Below are 18,447 nucleotides of genomic sequence, written 5' to 3' on the forward strand. Positions count from 1 at the left end.
TTTGGAATTTGGATTCGCAAGTAATGAGTTTAGAGAGAAATAGAATAATGATTGAAAATATGGGTAAAAATTGGAGAGAGATAGAGAGAAAAATGAAAATAATGATTGAAGTGAAATAGAATAAATATTAGAATTCAAAATCCAAAACCCTTAATTGAACGGAGTCACATGACTCTACTCCCGTCAGCACAATATTTCAAAAAAAATTGTTAGAAGGCCACCCGCGCTTGTCTAGGCCTGATAGGGACTGTGAATACATGCGGGTCTGACAGTTGTGAAAAGAGTAAAACTTCTTTACGGAGGCTCTGTAAAGAAGGTTTTCACGAAAGCGAATAATCTCATCCGTTCAAAAGTGTTTTGGGCGGTCCAGATTTTAAATAAATTATTTGTGCGAATAGTTTATTTAAAATTCAGACCATTGATTACTGAGATGAACGGCGAGATGGGGCGGCGCGGAAACCTCTTTTACGAACCGTCCATCAATAATCAAGGCAACCCCAATTTACATTCCTATCTTCTTTTTGGCCCAACTCTTGCTATGTCTTTCCCGGCAATTACCACCGAATTAAAGAAGTCACGGCAGGCTCCCATCCAGTTTTGGCCTTTGTGGGCCCATCCGGAGTCCTAAAAAATGATTGCAATCGTTCATTTTGTAGAATTTTTTGAATTTTTCAATCACGTGAAAAATTTGTTTCGTCGAACATTGATAGATACATGATCGACACACATTTGTACAAGAAAAAAAGTACTCCCTCCGTCCCAATATTCAGTTTGTCTCTTTTATGTCTTTTGCATATATCTTTTAGTATGGATCTTGAAAAATATGTAATATGGATTTTGTTTGATAGATTTCGATTAGTTTTATAATTCAAAGTTTTCAAAATTATGAAAAATATTATAGATTAAAAGATATAATCAATTAAAAAATGACACACAATTCAAAAATGGACAATAAAAATGGAATGGATGGAGTAAAATTTAAGTTTCGAATTATTATTATTTTATCTCATTTTTCTTGTACAAATATGTTTAGATCAAGTTTGGAGGGGTAATATATAGGATATATAAAGAGGCAAGAGGAGGAGTTTGACGTTGAGCAGCTTTTCTCCACTTCTCCTCTTTTGGTTCATTTTAGGCCCATCAAAACCATTTTTTTGCTCGGCAACGAAAGATTTTATTATTCATTGAAAATATACAACGATTTAAAAAATAGGAAATTAAAAGATACATTAAAACTGTACTTATCTATCCATGAAAAAAGTACTCCTACATTTTTTTTTTGTCAACAATAGGTCCATCTAGTAAACCAATGTTATTTTATATTCAACTCATGCAAAAGTCTTTTCTTCTAGAATTAAACAAATCAAAATCCAAAAATAAAAAATAAAAACAAAACAAAGTTGACTAGGAAAATTTCCCAACACGGTAATTCATCAATTCTTCAGCTATTTAAATGCCAATAATTCATTCACAACCCAAACTCCCAATATTCCCCAACAGCCATGGCTATCTTCAACTTCCAAATCCTGCCATATTCTCTCTCCATGTTCTTCTTCTGCATTCTATTTCCTCAAACAACTTCACTCAACTTCAGCCTGCCCGACTTATCGCTTCAAGATCAAAATGTCAACCTAACACTATCCCCAAGGGCCTATAGGTCACCCCGAGGCCTAGAAGTCACCCCCAACACACTCGGCGCCAATTTGCATTCAGAAGCTGGTAAAGTAACTTACAAAGAATCCCTTCACCTTTGGGATAAATCCACTCGAAATTTAATCGATTTCTCCACCCATTTCGTTTTTGTGATTGATTCGCAAGGGAATCCCTACTTCGGCGATGGTCTCGCCTTCTTTCTCACTCCGAATGGGTCGAATTTCACGTCTGGTGGTGCACTGGGCCTCCCAATTGACCCAGCTACGATGGTACACGACCCAGATAAGTTAGTACACACTAGCCCTTTTGTTGCCGTGGAGTTTGATACATTCGACGATGATGGTTGGGACCCAGCCCTGGCTCATGTAGGTATCGATGTCAATACTCTTAAATCAAATGTTACTGCTGTTTGGTACTGTAATATAACTCAGGGGATAGAGAACGAGGCTTGGATTAGTTATGATTCAAGTTCACACAATTTAAGTGTAATTTTTACTGGTTCTACTAATACTACAAGAGTGCAAGATACCATTCATTTTATTATTGATCTGAGGGATTACTTACCCGATTGGGTAACAATTGGGTTCTCAGCTTCAACAGGTGATAATATTGAGACACATACTATAAAATCATGGGCATTTAGTTCAAGTTTGGAAATTAATGAGACCAATAAAAGTGTTACAGAGACCAATGAAACTGTTACAGGAAACAGGAATGTTACACCAGGATCGAAAAAAATCTCCCTTGGTGCTGTGGTAGGATTGGTTGTCGGTTCGGTTGTTTTAGTTGGTGGGTTTGTTTTGGTTGGATTTGGCTTTTGGAGGAGAAGTACTAGAGCAAAAGAAGAGGATGAGTTTGAAGTTGAGATGTCCATGGAAAATGAATTCGAGTCTGGTAGTGGGCCGAAGAAATTTTCCTATGGCCAATTATCTCAGGCAACAAATAACTTTGAGGAGGGACAAAAGCTTGGAGAGGGAGGGTTCGGTGGAGTTTATAGAGGTTTCTTGAGGGAATCGAATTCTTATATTGCTGTCAAGAGGATATCAAAAGGGTCAAAACAAGGAATAAAGGAGTATGCAACGGAAGTGAAGATCATTAGCCGGTTGAGGCATAGGAATTTGGTGCAACTCATTGGTTGGTGCCACGAAAAGAAAGAACTACTCCTTGTTTATGAGTTCATGGAAAATGGCAGCTTAGATTTCCATCTCTTCCAAGGGAAAAGCCTATTGACATGGGGAACAAGGTATAAAATTGCCCAAGGTTTGGCCTCAGCGTTGCTCTATCTACATGAAGAATGGGAGCAATGTGTAGTGCATAGAGATGTAAAATCAAGCAATGTGATGTTAGACTCAAACTTCAACGCCAAATTGGGAGATTTCGGGTTAGCTAGATTTGTCGATCACGAGAAACAACCCGAAACAACTCTTTTGGCAGGGACCATGGGGTACTTGGCACCGGAATGTGTGATAACAGGTAAAGCTAATAAGAAATCAGATGTTTATAGCTTTGGTATCGTGTCGTTGGAAATAGCTTGCGGGAGAAAACCCCATGATTTGAAGGTACCAGAGTCTCAAATGAGACTGGTAGAATGGGTTTGGGATCTCTATGGAATGGGAAGGTTACTCGAAGCTATGGATGCGACACTAGGCTCGGATTTTGATGAGCAAGAAACAGAACGGTTGATGATTGTTGGTCTTTGGTGTGCTCACCCGGATCACAATTTCCGGCCAAAAATCAGAGATGCAATTCATGTGCTAATTAATTTTGAAGCCCCACTACCCATTCTCCCACCAAAACTGCCCGTGCTATCATTTGCCTCTCTTCCATTGAACACTACCAGGCCACCACCAGATCTGACAACAACCAAAACCAATTTTCAAGCAATGTAGATTCTTCTAAGTTCATTTCATCTTTCTACTGCTTCGTCTTCATCAATTAATAGAAGTCTTCAATAAAGAGTGAGGGGGTGTTTGGAGCCAAATTTTTTTAGATTCTGGATTGTGGATTGTAAATTTTTGGATTATAATGAGAGTCTGTATGTTGGTCGAAATAATATGAGTAGTCCATTTTTCATCCTATTTGTCTTGATTGTTTATGATTTCATGATTCTATTAATTGTTAGAGGTTGTGTATATTGGCATTTTAATCTCCAGGCTGGGGATTAACTTGCTCTTATATCTATTGTTGTAGCGTTTGCTTTTTATCGTGAATACAAAATCTTTGTAATTAATACCAGGTCCATGACTTTAGTTAATAACCAATATTTCAACATGAGAATTAATGCAAGTCTTAGTTGCAGGAACCTCCAATGTGGGTGGCGAATCAACCTCGGAAACCTCGCTCCCGCGCTCTTTCCTGGGAACCTTGCTCCCATTGAGAAATGAACCCGCTTCCAACTAGGATAAAATCTATTAAGGATATAAATCCTAGCTAAAAGAAACAAAAATAAAGGACACCAAGCAAGAGAAAATACAAAGTAATGATAAGATATTATAAAAATATTAACTTATATTTGCTCAATTACTTAATATATAACCATAATATTACTTAGTCTCTTAGACAATTTTTGCAATTGACATGAATGACGCATAATAATATTTACTTGCATTACATATTTTCATGTATTAATTATTCATAAACGTTCCTTGTCCCAAACAGGAACTGCTATAAGCCTCTGCCACCGATCCCGCCCCCGCTTCGTGCAATTCAGGTATAGAGAATAGATGGAATCACATATTAAAATTATAAATATTTTTCTGTGTTGCGATTTAAGTGGTAGAATAATATTTTTTTTTGACATTGAACTATAGTAAAATACATTAGAATATTTATAACTTTAATAATTTTTCCTAAACACTCCCGACGGCACTCCCCACACTTCTATGATCATCCGCTCCCTCACTCTTGCTTCGTGCAACTAAGATGCAAGTACAGTAGGTGTTTCAGATTTTGAAAGGATTCTGAAAATCTCTTTACAGTAGTAATGAAGACTTTGAGAAAGGAGCAAATTATCACCACGACAACGTTTTCTTTTTTGCTAAAGTTCATTCAAACTTGAAATGCATACCGAACCAACGCCTAAACACTCCTCTCTCATAATTAGTGGGATCCACATATCTGCGGACTTCAATTTTCTTAAGAGAGGAGTGTTTGGAGAGTGAGCGACGAATCCCAATGTTTGTGGGATACGTGTCCGTAGCATGATTAATATGAAAGAATCCTGGGAGAAGATCGGAAAAAGATGGGATCCATGGGACAGTACCATTACAGCACCTGCAGTTGGTGGGCTTGGATATTTTTTTTTCAATTCTTTTGCGGTCGTCCCAAGTCTTGTTCTTTTTTTTTTTGGTTAATTCTTTTTTGGTCGTCCCAAGTCTTGTTTGTGACCCTTTAATAATTTAACTACACTTTTCTGGTCGTCCCAAGTCTTGTTTGTGACCCTTTAATAATTTAACTACACTTTTCTTTTTTTTATAAGTATTTAACTACACTTTTCTGGTCGTCCCAAGTCTTGTTCATAACTCTTTAATAATTTAACTACACGGCCCTACCTATTACATTACAATTTACATGCTTTACAGCACCTGCAGTTGGTGGGCTTGGAAATTTTTTTTTTTTTTCAATTCTTTTGTGGTCGTCCCAAGTCTTGTTCTTTTTTTTTTGTTCAATTCTTTTTTGGTCGTCCCAAGTTTTGTTCGTGACCCTTTAATAATTTAACTACACTTTTCTGGTCATCCCAAGTCTTGTTCATAACCCTTTAATAATTTAACTACACTTGTCTGGTCGTCCCAAGTATTCTTCATAACCCTTTAATAATTTAACTACACGGCCCTACCCATTACATTACATTAGAGGTGGTAAACGAGTGGGTCTCGGCGGGTTAAAACAGGTCGTTGGTTAAATATGGGCGGGTCAAATATATGAGTCAAAAAAATAAACAGTTTGAAACGGGTCGGATCGAATATGGGTCAAGCCAAATCCAAACCCGGCCACCAGACCCATTTTTAACCTTTTTTTTTTTTCTTTTTCTGAACAGTAACGTAACTTTAAAAAACAACTCCCACCTTTCATCTCTGCCCGCCTGTCATCTTCGAACTCAATCCAACCCCACCCCTTTTCCTCTCTATCTCTAAATTCCCAACCAAAACATTACTTCTCCCGTGCCCCAAGCCAAACCAACCAACCCCAGAATATGGAATTGCCCGAGTATTTTATTTTGTAGCTTTTTTTCATTTTCTCCTTATTTAAATTTTTTTCGCATCAATTCGTTTTGAAACAAACTTTTTACCCCTATTGATTCGTCTTGACGGGAAAAGTTGGAAAAGTAAATTTTTTTACTTTTACCTTATACTCCTATTGTGTTTGTGATATCCAACATTTTGGACTTTAGTCTAGTTTTGCATCAATTTTTAGAAGATTATTGGTTCGACTTGACGAAAAGAATCGAAAAAGTAAAAAAATTATGATCCAAACCTAATTTTTTTGAAAAAAGACGAAAAAAATGATTTATTGGCTTATGTTTGTCTTTATTAAAAAAATTGAAATTTCTATCGTAATTTTTATTTTTTAGATTCCTCTCATCATGAGTTAGGATAATTCACAAAAAATTAACAAAAAACTAACAAATGAGAAAAAAGGTTAAATAAAAACAAAAAAAAAGTTAATTAACTTATTTAAGCCAAAATACAGCCTCGATTATAACTATATCTTATATCTCTAGGGGTTAGTGGGTCTTGGAGATAAGGAGTCTTTGAAATGGAGAGTGTTAGCACCACGGGCCACGGTCTCTCTGTGTTGACAAATTCCAAGACAAAAACACATATTTAATTGTGTCTCTATTTTTTGATTTGTAATTTATTTTTTATTTTAATTCTGGAGTGTCTGTTTCGGGAGTAGAAGGAAATCAAATCTTTTGTATTTGATAGGATGAGTCTTTAGGTAATGAATCTTTTGTATTTGATAGGCTAGGCTTATACATACATGCTTCCTATTATTTTTTCTCTGGCCGAAAAAAACCGAGAGATGCACGGCAGTCAAGGAATATTGCGTGGGTGTCGAAAACCAATCCAAAATCATGTTCTCCTCTAATCTTGGGTTTGCAAATTGACTATCAGAACGTGATGTGCTGGAGTGGCTAATTAATTGGTGGAACGTGGAAGCATTTTACAACTTTATTCCAACAAAGTTAGAGAGTCATTCGGTGGATTCCGGAAGGCTAATGGAAGGCTTGTGGATTCAAGGTAGCGGCGGTCAAGCATTCAGAGAGGTGTACGTGGATTCGGCAAGAGCGTTTAGGTTTAGGTTTGTGGAGTTCAAACTTATCGTAAGAGTTCTTGTAACCTTGTGTTTAGTAGTGTTTGATTTCTTCCCGTGGTTTTTTTTCCGTTTTGGATTTTCCACGTATATCTTGGTGTTCGTTATTTGTTCGCTTTCTGTTTGTGAGATTGATTTTGTTTATCGCATGGTGAATTGTTGATTGCGATTAAAACATAGCAAATTATTAAACCTAGAGGATCTAGGATTTTTCAATTGGTATCAGAGCAGGTCGCTCGTAATATTAGGGTTTATTCCTAGAGCGGATCCTAATTTTATTTATTGCTATTATGGAAACCCCTAATAACTCTGCTGTTGCGAAACCTCCTCTTTTAGATGGGTCTAATTATGTATATTGGAAAGCTAGGATGAAGGCCTATTTGAAATCTCAGAACAATCGTGTCTAGCTCTCGGTTGTTAATGGCTATACTGAGCCTACCACAACTGTGGAAGGTAAAATTGTCCGGAAGCTTGATGAGTCTTGGGATAACACTGATCACTTGAAAGCGACTCATAATTCATGTGCCCTTTGTTGGAAATTTACGGAATTTCGGGTGAATGAAACCGGGATTTTGGAGGGTCTTCCGAGGCAACCGGTCCCGGGTTCGTTATATTTGGACGCACCACAATCAATAGACGTATTGATGTGTGTAGCCGTAACTCCCGTAACCCCTCTACCTTGATGGCAGCATTACTCCTCCCTCTTGATGGCAGAAATCAATTCCAGAATTCAATGGGCAGAATTCACTGCAGGAGTTATTCAGCCCTCCTCCACCCTATAAATTGAAGCATCACGTTTTGGAGGAACACAAGCAAACTCACAACTTTCCAGCAAATTCTGAAATTCGTTCTTGAGAGAGAGAGAGGCAGGTGGTAGTCAGTTCGCCAAGGCGGTCGACGGCGGTGTTCCGACGGCTTGCGGTTTAGCCGAGCCAACCCTGGGAGGAAGATGCCGAACACGAACCTACAACACCGACAGTAGGCGGCGAATCTTTCTTAAGGAGATTGTGGTATCACACAGGACTCGGTTTGTTTTTTCTGAAAAATCGTTTCGTATCTCGACTGTTCCATTTTGTTTTGTAATTGTATTATGCCTCGATTATGTAATCATTACAGTATCAATGAAATTGTTCTCTGGAATTATATGTTATGCCGAAATTTTCCAAACACCCTTAATGCTATTTTTGGTTGTGTGTTTATATTTGAGTTTCAACGTATTTCAACTTATGAAATAGCTAATGATGCTTGGGATATTTTATCCATCACTCATGACGGGAATAGTCAAGTGAGACAACAAAAACTTCAAAGTATTATCACTGATTTTGAGATGATACGGATGAGTGACAATGAGACCTTTGGTGATTTTTATGCGAGGTTAAGTAAAATTGTGAATTCAAGCTTTAACTTAGGTGAGCCTATTTCTCAAGAGAAGATAGTTAAGAAAATCATGCGTCCTTTACTGAAGAGGTTTATTACAAAAGTTGAAGTCCTTGAATGTTTGCCTAATTTTGATTCCATGAAGGTTGAAGAAATTGTAGGTCATTTCTTAACTTTTGAAACCAAATTGTCTCAATATGGATCTCAAAAAGAGAATAACAAAAACGAGGAAAAATCTTTGGCTTTTTCTAGTTTTAAAGTCTCGAATAGTGATAATGATGAATTGGACCACGAAGAAATGGCTTTATTTGTTAAAAAATTTGGAAAGTTTTTTAAAAAGAATAAAACCTTTGGTTCTAGTTTGAAAGATAAGAATGGTGGCGACAGAGGGTCTTCCAAGGGTAAAGAGAGGAAAGAGAGCAAATCAATGGGTCCCCAATGTTACGAGTGCATGGGGTTTGGTCATATTGCCCAAGATTGTGCTAACAAACAGAAAAATAAATCTTATAATGTCAGGACTTGGGATGATAGTGACTCTGATGAAGAAGAAAATTGTGGTGAAAATAGAAAAGTTATGGCTTTAGGAGCTTCTGTGCATCCTCATGTGAGTAAGTTTAAATTAGAAGACGGAAGTGTGAATTGTGAGGTTTTGATCAATAGTGAGAGTGAGGAGGAAGAGAGTTTGCAGAAAGCCTACAATGAACTTTATAAAGAAAGTCTGAGGTTGGCTAAGACTAACATTGAGCTATCTAGTGAAGTGAAGAAGAGCGATGAGTCCAATGTAGAACTAAAGCAAGAGCTTTTGAAAGCTCAAGCTCGGGTGAGTCAAGTTGAGAATGATAGAGATTCTTTGATTAATGAACTTGTTGATGTTAAGAGTATGAATGATAAACTTTCTTGAAATGGAACACAGGGACTTCAAAGACAGGGTAGGATATCACATTCATAATAAAATTTGGGTTGTTCGAGGTTAATTTTCTCTTGATTATAAATCATTTAAATGGGTCAACTCAGCCAATGATAAATGGAGGCCTAAATTGCTGGGTATGCACACACGTATTTAGATTGGGCCTGTGGTGTATGGTGGTTGGGTGGTTAATTTAGGGTTTTCATATTGATTTGGGGAAGAAGATGAACGAAGGGCGTAATTGTCATTTTATCATACTTCTTTTGGAGGTAAGTACAGTTTTTCATGCCATTGGTGCACTAAGAGCATGTGAGACACACGCAACGTTACTTTGGACGGAGTATTTAATGGTTGCACTTTACTCCAAAACCATACGGAGGCAAATTTGTCATTATTAAAACTCAGGGAGGTAATCTGCCAAAGCGCCAAACAAAGGGGAGCTATTCCGTACTTTGCCCTTTAGCTTTTTGAGTGTGAGGAGTGTTTGTCTTGTCTTTTGTGTCTTGGCTTTGTGATGCAGGACAAGAATTTAGGAGATTTCAATTTTATGGAAACTATCCCCTTTGTCTGTTTATTGAGTCTTGGTCTGCTGTTTTCGAGTCTTTGGTGTCTGATGTGTCTTGGCTTTCTGCTGTGAAGCCTTTGCGTTGTCATTATGTGTGCTTGTCTTGCCTTGTCTGATGTGGAGTGATTTTTGGTCATTTACTCTTTCAACTCCAGTTTGGAGGGCTAAGAGTTTGAACACAACTCTTTTCAACTCCTAGTGCTGGAGGGCTAAGAGTTGCAATTGTCAGGCGTTCTATTCTTGGTATTAGCTTGCTGATAATTGTTACTTCTAAGACATGTTGGGACAGGGTTTGTGCTGTGTTTGATTATTGTGAGGGACTTGGGGTGATGCTTATTTCTCTAATTCAACTCCAAGCTGTTGTCTAACTCCAGACTTGGAGGGCTAAGAGAGTCTGTAAAGACTGGACACCTCTTATCAACTATGATTATTGGAGGGCTAAGTTTCTATCTTGTTATTTAAACACCCAAAACGATGTCGTATAGGAGTCAGACAGGTCAGTCGGACAGAGGACAGAAATGTAGGAACAATTTTTTGTTTAAGTTAAAAGTTAAAATTTAAAAAAAAAAAAAAAAACTCAGGAATTTTACAATAGTGGTGGCACATGCCCCAACTCGTCCCTTCATAAATCTACCGCTTAGTTGGGGGGCCCACTTGGTTGGGATGCCTACATTCTCATTGTGATGCCATCATACCTGTGGTCCTTTCTTTCAATCATTGTGATCCTGTGGCAGGTGAGAAATTCAAGATATTTTAATGGGGATGAAATGTCGTTTCCAAAAATTAAGAGTCTTTTTCTTTCCCTGTTCAATTTCTTGACATGTTAAATATATATTTCTGGTGCTTAGAATTGTACGTGTATGGACTCTCTAGACGGAGTATATTTTTGGCCTTTTTCCCTCTACCTCCTCTTGTCCATGGGTGGCATCCTTTTGATATCTTTTCAAAAAAAAATTTAATTATCAGAAAAAAGAGATAAAAATTGTATATTTCTCTTCCCAAGTGTTGAAAGAAATTGAACTGAATGATTATGCTATTTTCAGTTCAATTAAAAAAGAGGGGACCATAACTATCTCAAAAATTCGTGGTTACATTATATATTGAACAATAGTGATAGCAGGGGTGGCATTTACTCACGATTTAATGGGTGGGGAAATGATTCACAATACTTGTACATCGTAGGCCATGATCTTGCATGAGAATGTTCAAACCTGCAAAGAATTCTCCAAGTGATAATAATATCAAAAAAATCAGCAATGAGTGATTATTCCAAGTCTAGATGCATGCATCTTTCGACTTGAATTCAAGCCACCTGCATGATTCCGATTGATATGGAAGTTGAATTGTTCGTGACATTTAGGTTTGGCGTGCTGTATTTTGAATTCCACTACTTTACGACTACACTCCACTTTATTTCCAAAGAAAAGAAAGGGAAAACAGAAAAGTAAGAAGTTTTGGTTTCAATACGATTTTACCTCATGTTCCAAACAGGACTGTTATCAGGCAATAACAAGTACCTATGTAACCAGCTGACAATTGCTTTCCAAGAAAGTCCACACACAACATATACTTATACTTCCATGTAGAAATAGCAAAATCTGCTGATATAAAGGACAAGGAAAACAAGGCACTAGCTATACCCTGTACATGGAATCCTGTTATTACGGTGACCTCTAACACTAACAAAAACAAACTACTCAAGTGGATTTCGAGTTCCTTGGCGATTTTCAGCACAAAGCTTACACCGTGAAAAGAATGCTGACAGTAGTTTAAGAGAGTGCTGGTGGATTTCAGTAGATGCTGCAAGCTAAGCAGCCTTGCTTTCACTGTGCTCCATTCTTGGCATAATGAACAATATCGAAGAATAATGCCGGAAGGGATAGGTTGGTCATGATTTAGAACGTACTCGCACTTCCATATAATCATTTGCACGGAATACAGTTATGGGATTTCTTTTCTCTGCTCATGAGTAACGAGAAACCAAGGCAAGAGAGGAGTATGGAGTTGTGATTGAAGAAAAACACGGGGAAAAAATTGTACTGTGCTTAGATATATTAAAGATTTGTGGAGTGATTTGTTGATGGTAAAGAAGATGTTATGGATTTGCCTTCCACTCTATTTAACGGATCCTCCAACTCTCGCCCCTGAAATTCAGGAAGTACATGGAGATACTCAGCCTTGAAATCAAAAGTGTTCCTAGCTGTAGGAGTTGGAATCACTATATGCTATACTTGAGGAGCTTGTTCCGGATTGAGATATTCACGCAAAGTCCGGACAACAGCTTCTTCAGCCATTGGACCTTTACATCGACGACGACAAAATAATTTGCAAGGAGGAGAATATGCAGGATATGCCCAAGTAATACTCTGGATTTTAGGCAGAGAAGAAGACCGATGAAGCCGATTTGAAATAGGATTTCGGTACAAAGGCATACACAAAAGAACTACTAACTAACTAATTAACTACCAAACTAGAGGGGCTATGCCGCCACCTTATCTTCAGCAACAAGATTTACAAGGGGTTATGCCACCACTTTAGCTAAGCAATGCAATCAACTAAAGCAATTAAGCAACAAGATTTGCAACGGGTTATGCCACCACTTTGGCTAAACAATGCAATCAACTAAAGTAATTAACTAAAGCAACTATATTAATTAAAAATAAACTCGATATTTAGCTTAGCTTTGTTACACCTCCAGTTATGATATGAAGATCGGTTAGAGGTATTTACTAAACTAAATATGAGCTACCAAACATAAACTACTAAACCTAAACGAAAGTTGGATACTTACAGCAGTTTGTCGAACCTCCAAGAAAGCCATAATAAGCTAATCCCCGGCAACGGCGCCAAAAATGCTTCATCGTCTCCAATATAATGGAACAACACTCCAAGCGTAGAATACGTCGAAATAAGCATAATAATCCGGAAGACCGGGTATCATACCCAAGGGAATATTTGTTACGGCTTGGATGGATTTGTAGAAGTAAGCAGGATTTTCGGCTTTTAGACAGCCAACTTTATTTTACTTTAAGTGGCAGAAAATAAATGGCTAAATTAAACAAAGATTAAACTATAATAAAATAGAAGACTAGGCCTAAGAGATCCAAACACCCACGACTCAAGTCAAAGCACATTTCGATCTAAATACTCAGTTTGAGATAAATTGCGGTTCGAATACCGAGCGAGTTATAGAATTTACTTGGCAAACGCCTCGAGTGACAAAGCTCCAAGCATCATGTGTGACAAATAGCACACTCTTGCCTACACATAATCAAGGAGGTTAACACCTTAGCAATTTGACAAGTGAACCCGAACTAATCTCGATTTTCTAACCAAAGTTTGAAACTTTATGATGAGAAATGCGATATTAACTCAAGCCATGAGATACTAATCACCCCATGACCAAGCCTTATAAACTACTCAGTCATATCTAGAGAGATAGAAGCAAGACAAAATCTAGCAAACATATTTAATCAATGAAACTTGAAATAAATTAAAGATTACTATAGATCGAGAGCGTAGTTACAATTTTAATGAAGACAGAAATCACAAACTACAATTAACAAAGGTAGAAATGCAGGTTTTTAGCTAAGAAAATGAAGAACAATGACAAGAGTAAGTAACAAGAAATGAAATCCTAGTCTAGATCTAGAAATGCAATAAAATCTACTTGTTTTGATTTGTGACATTACAGCAAATTTATATCGTGCCCCATTTTCATAGAGAATATTTCCAAAGATGCTCTAAAAATTCTGCTTTGAAAGCCCTCGGTACCAATACCTCTGTTGCTTTGGTATCGGTAACAGAGGTATCGGTACCGAGCTCACTAAGCTGCCTCTTCCAACCCTCTCGGTATCGATACCTCTGCTGAGTTGGTATTGATACCGAAGCCTTTAGCTGCTTCCTTTTGATCCTCTCGATGTCGATACCTCTGTTGTTTTGGTATCGGTACCGAGGCCTTTAGCGCCAGCTCTTGTGTTTTGGTCCTCTGCCTGGCCTTCCATGCTTTCAGGTCACCTCAGGCTCTTCCTGGCTTAGCTCTTGGGACTTAACCACCCTCGGGGGTCATCCATTGCCTTGAAATTAGCTTTATTTGCATGATTTTCCTGAAATATCTTCAAAACAACCTTACGTGTAAACTTAAATGAAAGAACTAATTTAACGACAAAATTAAACTAAAATTAAGGACTTAATGCACCCTTAATGGCATTATCGGGTGCTTATCATCTAGGCCTAATAAGGACTATGAATGCAAGAAAACTTTTCAGTGCCGAGCGGGTACCACGTGGTCCTCGCTCGTGCATCCGAGCAGTCCATTGCGTGTTTGAACGGCTCAAATTTGGAGAGAGAAAAGTGTTAGGTGAGAAGAGAGAGAGAGTTTCAATCTGAGCCATCCAAAAGTGTATTGGACGGCTAGGATGCGCCGAGCGGGAACCACGTAGGATATACCCGCTCGGCACTGAAAAATCACTCGTGAATGCATGCGGGTCTGACAGTTGTGAAAAGAGTAAAACTTGTTTACGAAGGCTCTGTAAAGAAGATTTTCATGGAGGCGAATATTCTCATCCGTTCAAAAGTGTTTTGGGCAGTCCAGATTTTAAATAAATTATTTGTGTGAATAGTTTATTTAAAATTTGAACCGTTGATTACTGAGACGCATGGCGAAATGAGACGCTGCGGAAACCTCTTTTACGGACCATCAGTCAATAAGGCAACCTCAATTTACATTCCTATCTTCTTTTTTGCCCAACTCTTGCTATGTCCTTCCCAGCAATTACCACCTAATTAAAGAAGTCACGTCAGGCTCCCATCCTGTTTTGGCCTTTGTGGGCCCATCCGGAGTCCTAAAAATGATCGCAATCATTTATTTTGTAAAACTCGTCGAATTTTTCAATCATGTGAAAAATTGGTTTCATCGAACATTGATAGATTCACGATCGACACACATTTGTACAAGAAAAAAAAGTACTCCCTCCGTCCCATTATTCAGTTTGTCTCTTTTATGTCTTTTCCATATATCTTTTAGCGTGGATCTTGAAAAATATGCAATATGGATCTTGTTTAATAGATCTCGATTAGTTCTATAATACAAAATTTTCAAAATTATAAAAAATATTATATATTGAAAGATATATACAATTCAAAAATGACACGCATTAAAAACTGGACAAAAAAAATGAGACGGATGGAGTAAAATTTAAGTTTCAAATTATTATTATTGGATCTAATTTTTCTTGTACAAATTTGTTTCAATCAAATTTGGAGGGGTAATATATAGGATATATAGAAGCAAGAGGAGGAGCTTGACATTGAGCAGCTTTTCTCCACTTCTCCTCTTTTGGTTCATTTTACGTCCATCAAAACTTTTTTTGGCTCGGCAACGAAATTTTTTATTAATCATTGAAAAGATATAACGATTATAAAAAAAAAAGGGATTAAAAGATACTACATTAAAACTGTACTTATCTTTTATAGTTTCAATGAGACGTTTCCAAAATTTATTTGTCTATTTTTATTTTTTTTAACAATGGGTCCATCTAGTATACCGGTCAATGTTATTTTAGATTCAATTAATTCATGCAAAAGTCTTTTCTTCTTCAAGAATTAATGAGGAAAGAAAGCGCCCGGCAAAGAAAACTTAATGTATTTGAATCAGTACACAAGGACTAATTCATCAATTCTTCAGTTATTTAAATGCCAAAAATTTATTCATTCAAAACCCAAACTCCCTCCAGCCATGGCTATCTTCAATTTCCAAATCCTGCTACATTCTCTCTCCATGTTCTTCTTCTGCATTCTATTTCCTCAAACAAATTCACTCACCTTCAACTTCACAAACATAGCCGACCAAGCTCAAAAGGTCAAGATAGCAACATACGGAGATGCCTATGTCTCATCCCAAGGCCTCCAACTCACCCCCAATCTGCAGTCCCAAGTTGGTAAAGCAACTTACAACAAACCCCTTCACCTTTGGGATAAATCCACTGGAAACTTAACTGATTTCAGTACCCATTTCGTTTTTGTGATTGATTTGGATGGGAGTCTGAAATTCGGCGATGGGATCACTTTCTTTCTCGCTCCAAATGGGTCGAAGTTCGAATATGGTGGTTTCTTAGGCCTCCCGATTGACCCAAGTACGAAGATCAAAACCAGCTCCTTTGTTGCTGTGGAGTTTGATACGTTCGGGAATGTTGGCTATTTCGGTGATTGGGACCCGGTCGACGGGGCTCCTCACGTAGGTATCGATGTCAATTCTCTTACATCAAATGTTACTGCTGTTTGGTACTGTAATAGAACTCATGGGATTGAGAACGAGGCATGGATTAGGTATGATTCAAGCTCGTACAATTTAAGTGTAGTTTTTACTAATAATAATCCCAGAGTGAAAGATTCCATTCATTTCATTGTTGATCTGAGGAATTACTTACCCGAATGGGTAACATTTGGGTTCTCAGCTTCAACAGGTGGAAATTTTGAGGCACATACTGTACAATCATGGGAATTTAGTTCAAGCTTGGAAATTTTAGAGACCGGTAAAAATACAGGAAATAGGAATGTTACAGATCCAGTGAAACCAGTGATACCAGGATCAAAAAAAATCCCCCTTAGAGCGGTGGTGGGATTGGTTATCGGCTCGGGTGTTTTGGTTGGTGGGTTTGCTTTTGTTGGATTTGGCTTTTGGAGGAGAGGTAGAGCAAAAGAAGAGGACGAGTTTGAAGTTGAGATGTCCATGGAAATGGAATTCGAGTCTGGAAGTGGGCCAAAGAAATTTTCCTACGGCCAATTATCTCAGGCAACAAATAACTTTGAGGAGGGACAAAAGCTTGGAGAGAGAGGGTTTATAGAGGTTTCTTGAGGGAATCGAATTCTTATATTGCTGTCAAGAGGATATCAAAGGGGTCAAAGCAAGGGATAAAAGAGTATGCAACGGAAGTGAAGATCATTAGCCGGTTGAGGCATAGGAATTTGGTTCAACTCATCGGTTGGTGCCACGAAAAGAAAGAACTACTTCTCGTTTATGAGTTCATGGAAAATGGCAGCTTAGATTTTCATCTCTTCCAAGGGAAAAGCCTGTTGACATGGGGAACAAGGTATAAAATCGCCCAAGGTTTGGCCTCAGCGTTGCTCTATCTACACGAAGAATGGGAGCAATGTGTAGTGCATAGAGATATAAAATCAAGCAATGTGATGTTGGACTTGAACTTCAACGCCAAATTAGGAGATTTTGGGTTAGCTAGATTTGTTGATCACGAGAAACAGCCCGAAACAACTCTTTTGGCGGGGACTATGAGGTATTTGGCACCGGAATGTGTGGTAACCGGTAAAGCTAGTAAGGAATCAGATGTCTACAGCTTTGGTATCGTGGCGTTGGAAATAGCTTGCGGGAGAAAACCCCTTGATTCGAAGGTGCCAGAGTCTCAAATGAGACTAGTGGAATGGGTTTGGGACCTCTATGGAATGGGAAGGTTATTCGAAGCAGTGGATGCAAAACTAGGCTCGGATTTTGATGAGCGACAAACAGAACGATTAATGATTGTTGGTCTTTGGTGTGCTCACCCGGATCACAATTTCTGGCCTAAAATCAGACAGGCAATTCATGTACTTAATTTTGAAGCCCCACTGCCCATTCTTCCACCAAAATTGCCCGCGCTATCATTTTTTTCTCTTCCGTTGAACACTACCACCACCAGTTCTGACACCAGCCAAAATCAATATTCCAGATATACTTCCAATAGAGATTCTTCTGAGTTCGCCTCATCTTCTACTGCTTCATCTCCATCTATATCCCTGCTGTTTAAAGAGTAATTGGCTCAATTACTTTTAGATTTTGGATTGTGGATCGTAGATTTTTGGATTAGAATGAGAGTCTGTAAGTTTGTTCAAATAATATGAGTAATTCACTTTTCTTCCTATTGGTCTAGATGGTTTTTTGATTTTAGGATTCTATTGTTAGAGGTTGTGTAAATTGGTTTTTTGATTTTAGGATTAACTTGCACTTCCGTTGTAACGTTCGCTTTTTATCGTTTATATAAAATCTTTGTACTACCGATTCGAGTACTTGAGTTAAGTTAATAACCATTCCACCATGAGAATTGATGTACGTAGAGTAGGAGTTCCAACAATTTATGCAATAAATTTTGTATATAAACATGGCTAAATCTTTACCTTTTCCATTATGCATCGATGATTCCCACTATTTTTTGAGGTAGCCAATGCAATCTTTGAGCTCCTGTTACAATAATGAACGCGTTTCTTCCAAGATTGTTGGGAAGTTCCCTCATGAGTACAATCCCTTTCGTATAATATGTGAGGTTGTTTTTAGGAAGTGGAAGTTCCCTCATGACTTCTTTTGGCACTAGTTTGGGGATTCCTAATGTAAAGACCGGATATTTTTTGATAAATAATAATAATCATCAAAAAAAAAAAAATTATTTTTCCTCGTTAGTTTATTTAATGCGAAAAATAATTTATGTCATCACGCTAATTTTATTTCTATAATCGATCGTGTGCGCGCGTATCAGACAAGAGATTTTTCTAGTGTGTGCGTGTGTTGTCCCGGACCAAACCCAGCCTTTTTCCCATTTCATTTTCGGCAGAGAAGGGAGACAAATTCCCCCATTTTACTCCCTAA

General features: G+C 37.8%; 1 protein-coding gene and 1 pseudogene across 1 annotated transcript; both read left to right on the top strand.

Moving 5' to 3' along the window:
* Positions 1-1,445: 1,445 nt before the first annotated feature.
* On the top strand, positions 1,446-3,728 carry LOC131308407 (L-type lectin-domain containing receptor kinase IX.1-like). The gene has a single exon (XM_058335335.1). The coding sequence runs from the start codon at positions 1,503-1,505 to the stop codon at positions 3,540-3,542; it is 2,040 nt and encodes a 679-aa protein (XP_058191318.1). The 5' UTR covers positions 1,446-1,502; the 3' UTR covers positions 3,543-3,728.
* An 11,820-nt stretch (positions 3,729-15,548) lies between these two features.
* Positions 15,549-17,779, top strand: LOC131308403 (L-type lectin-domain containing receptor kinase IX.1-like; annotated as a pseudogene).
* Positions 17,780-18,447: the final 668 nt, after the last annotated feature.

The sequence above is a fragment of the Rhododendron vialii genome, chromosome 11a, assembly GCF_030253575.1.
Source record: "Rhododendron vialii isolate Sample 1 chromosome 11a, ASM3025357v1".
In the NCBI taxonomy this organism is placed as follows: domain Eukaryota; kingdom Viridiplantae; phylum Streptophyta; class Magnoliopsida; order Ericales; family Ericaceae; genus Rhododendron; species Rhododendron vialii.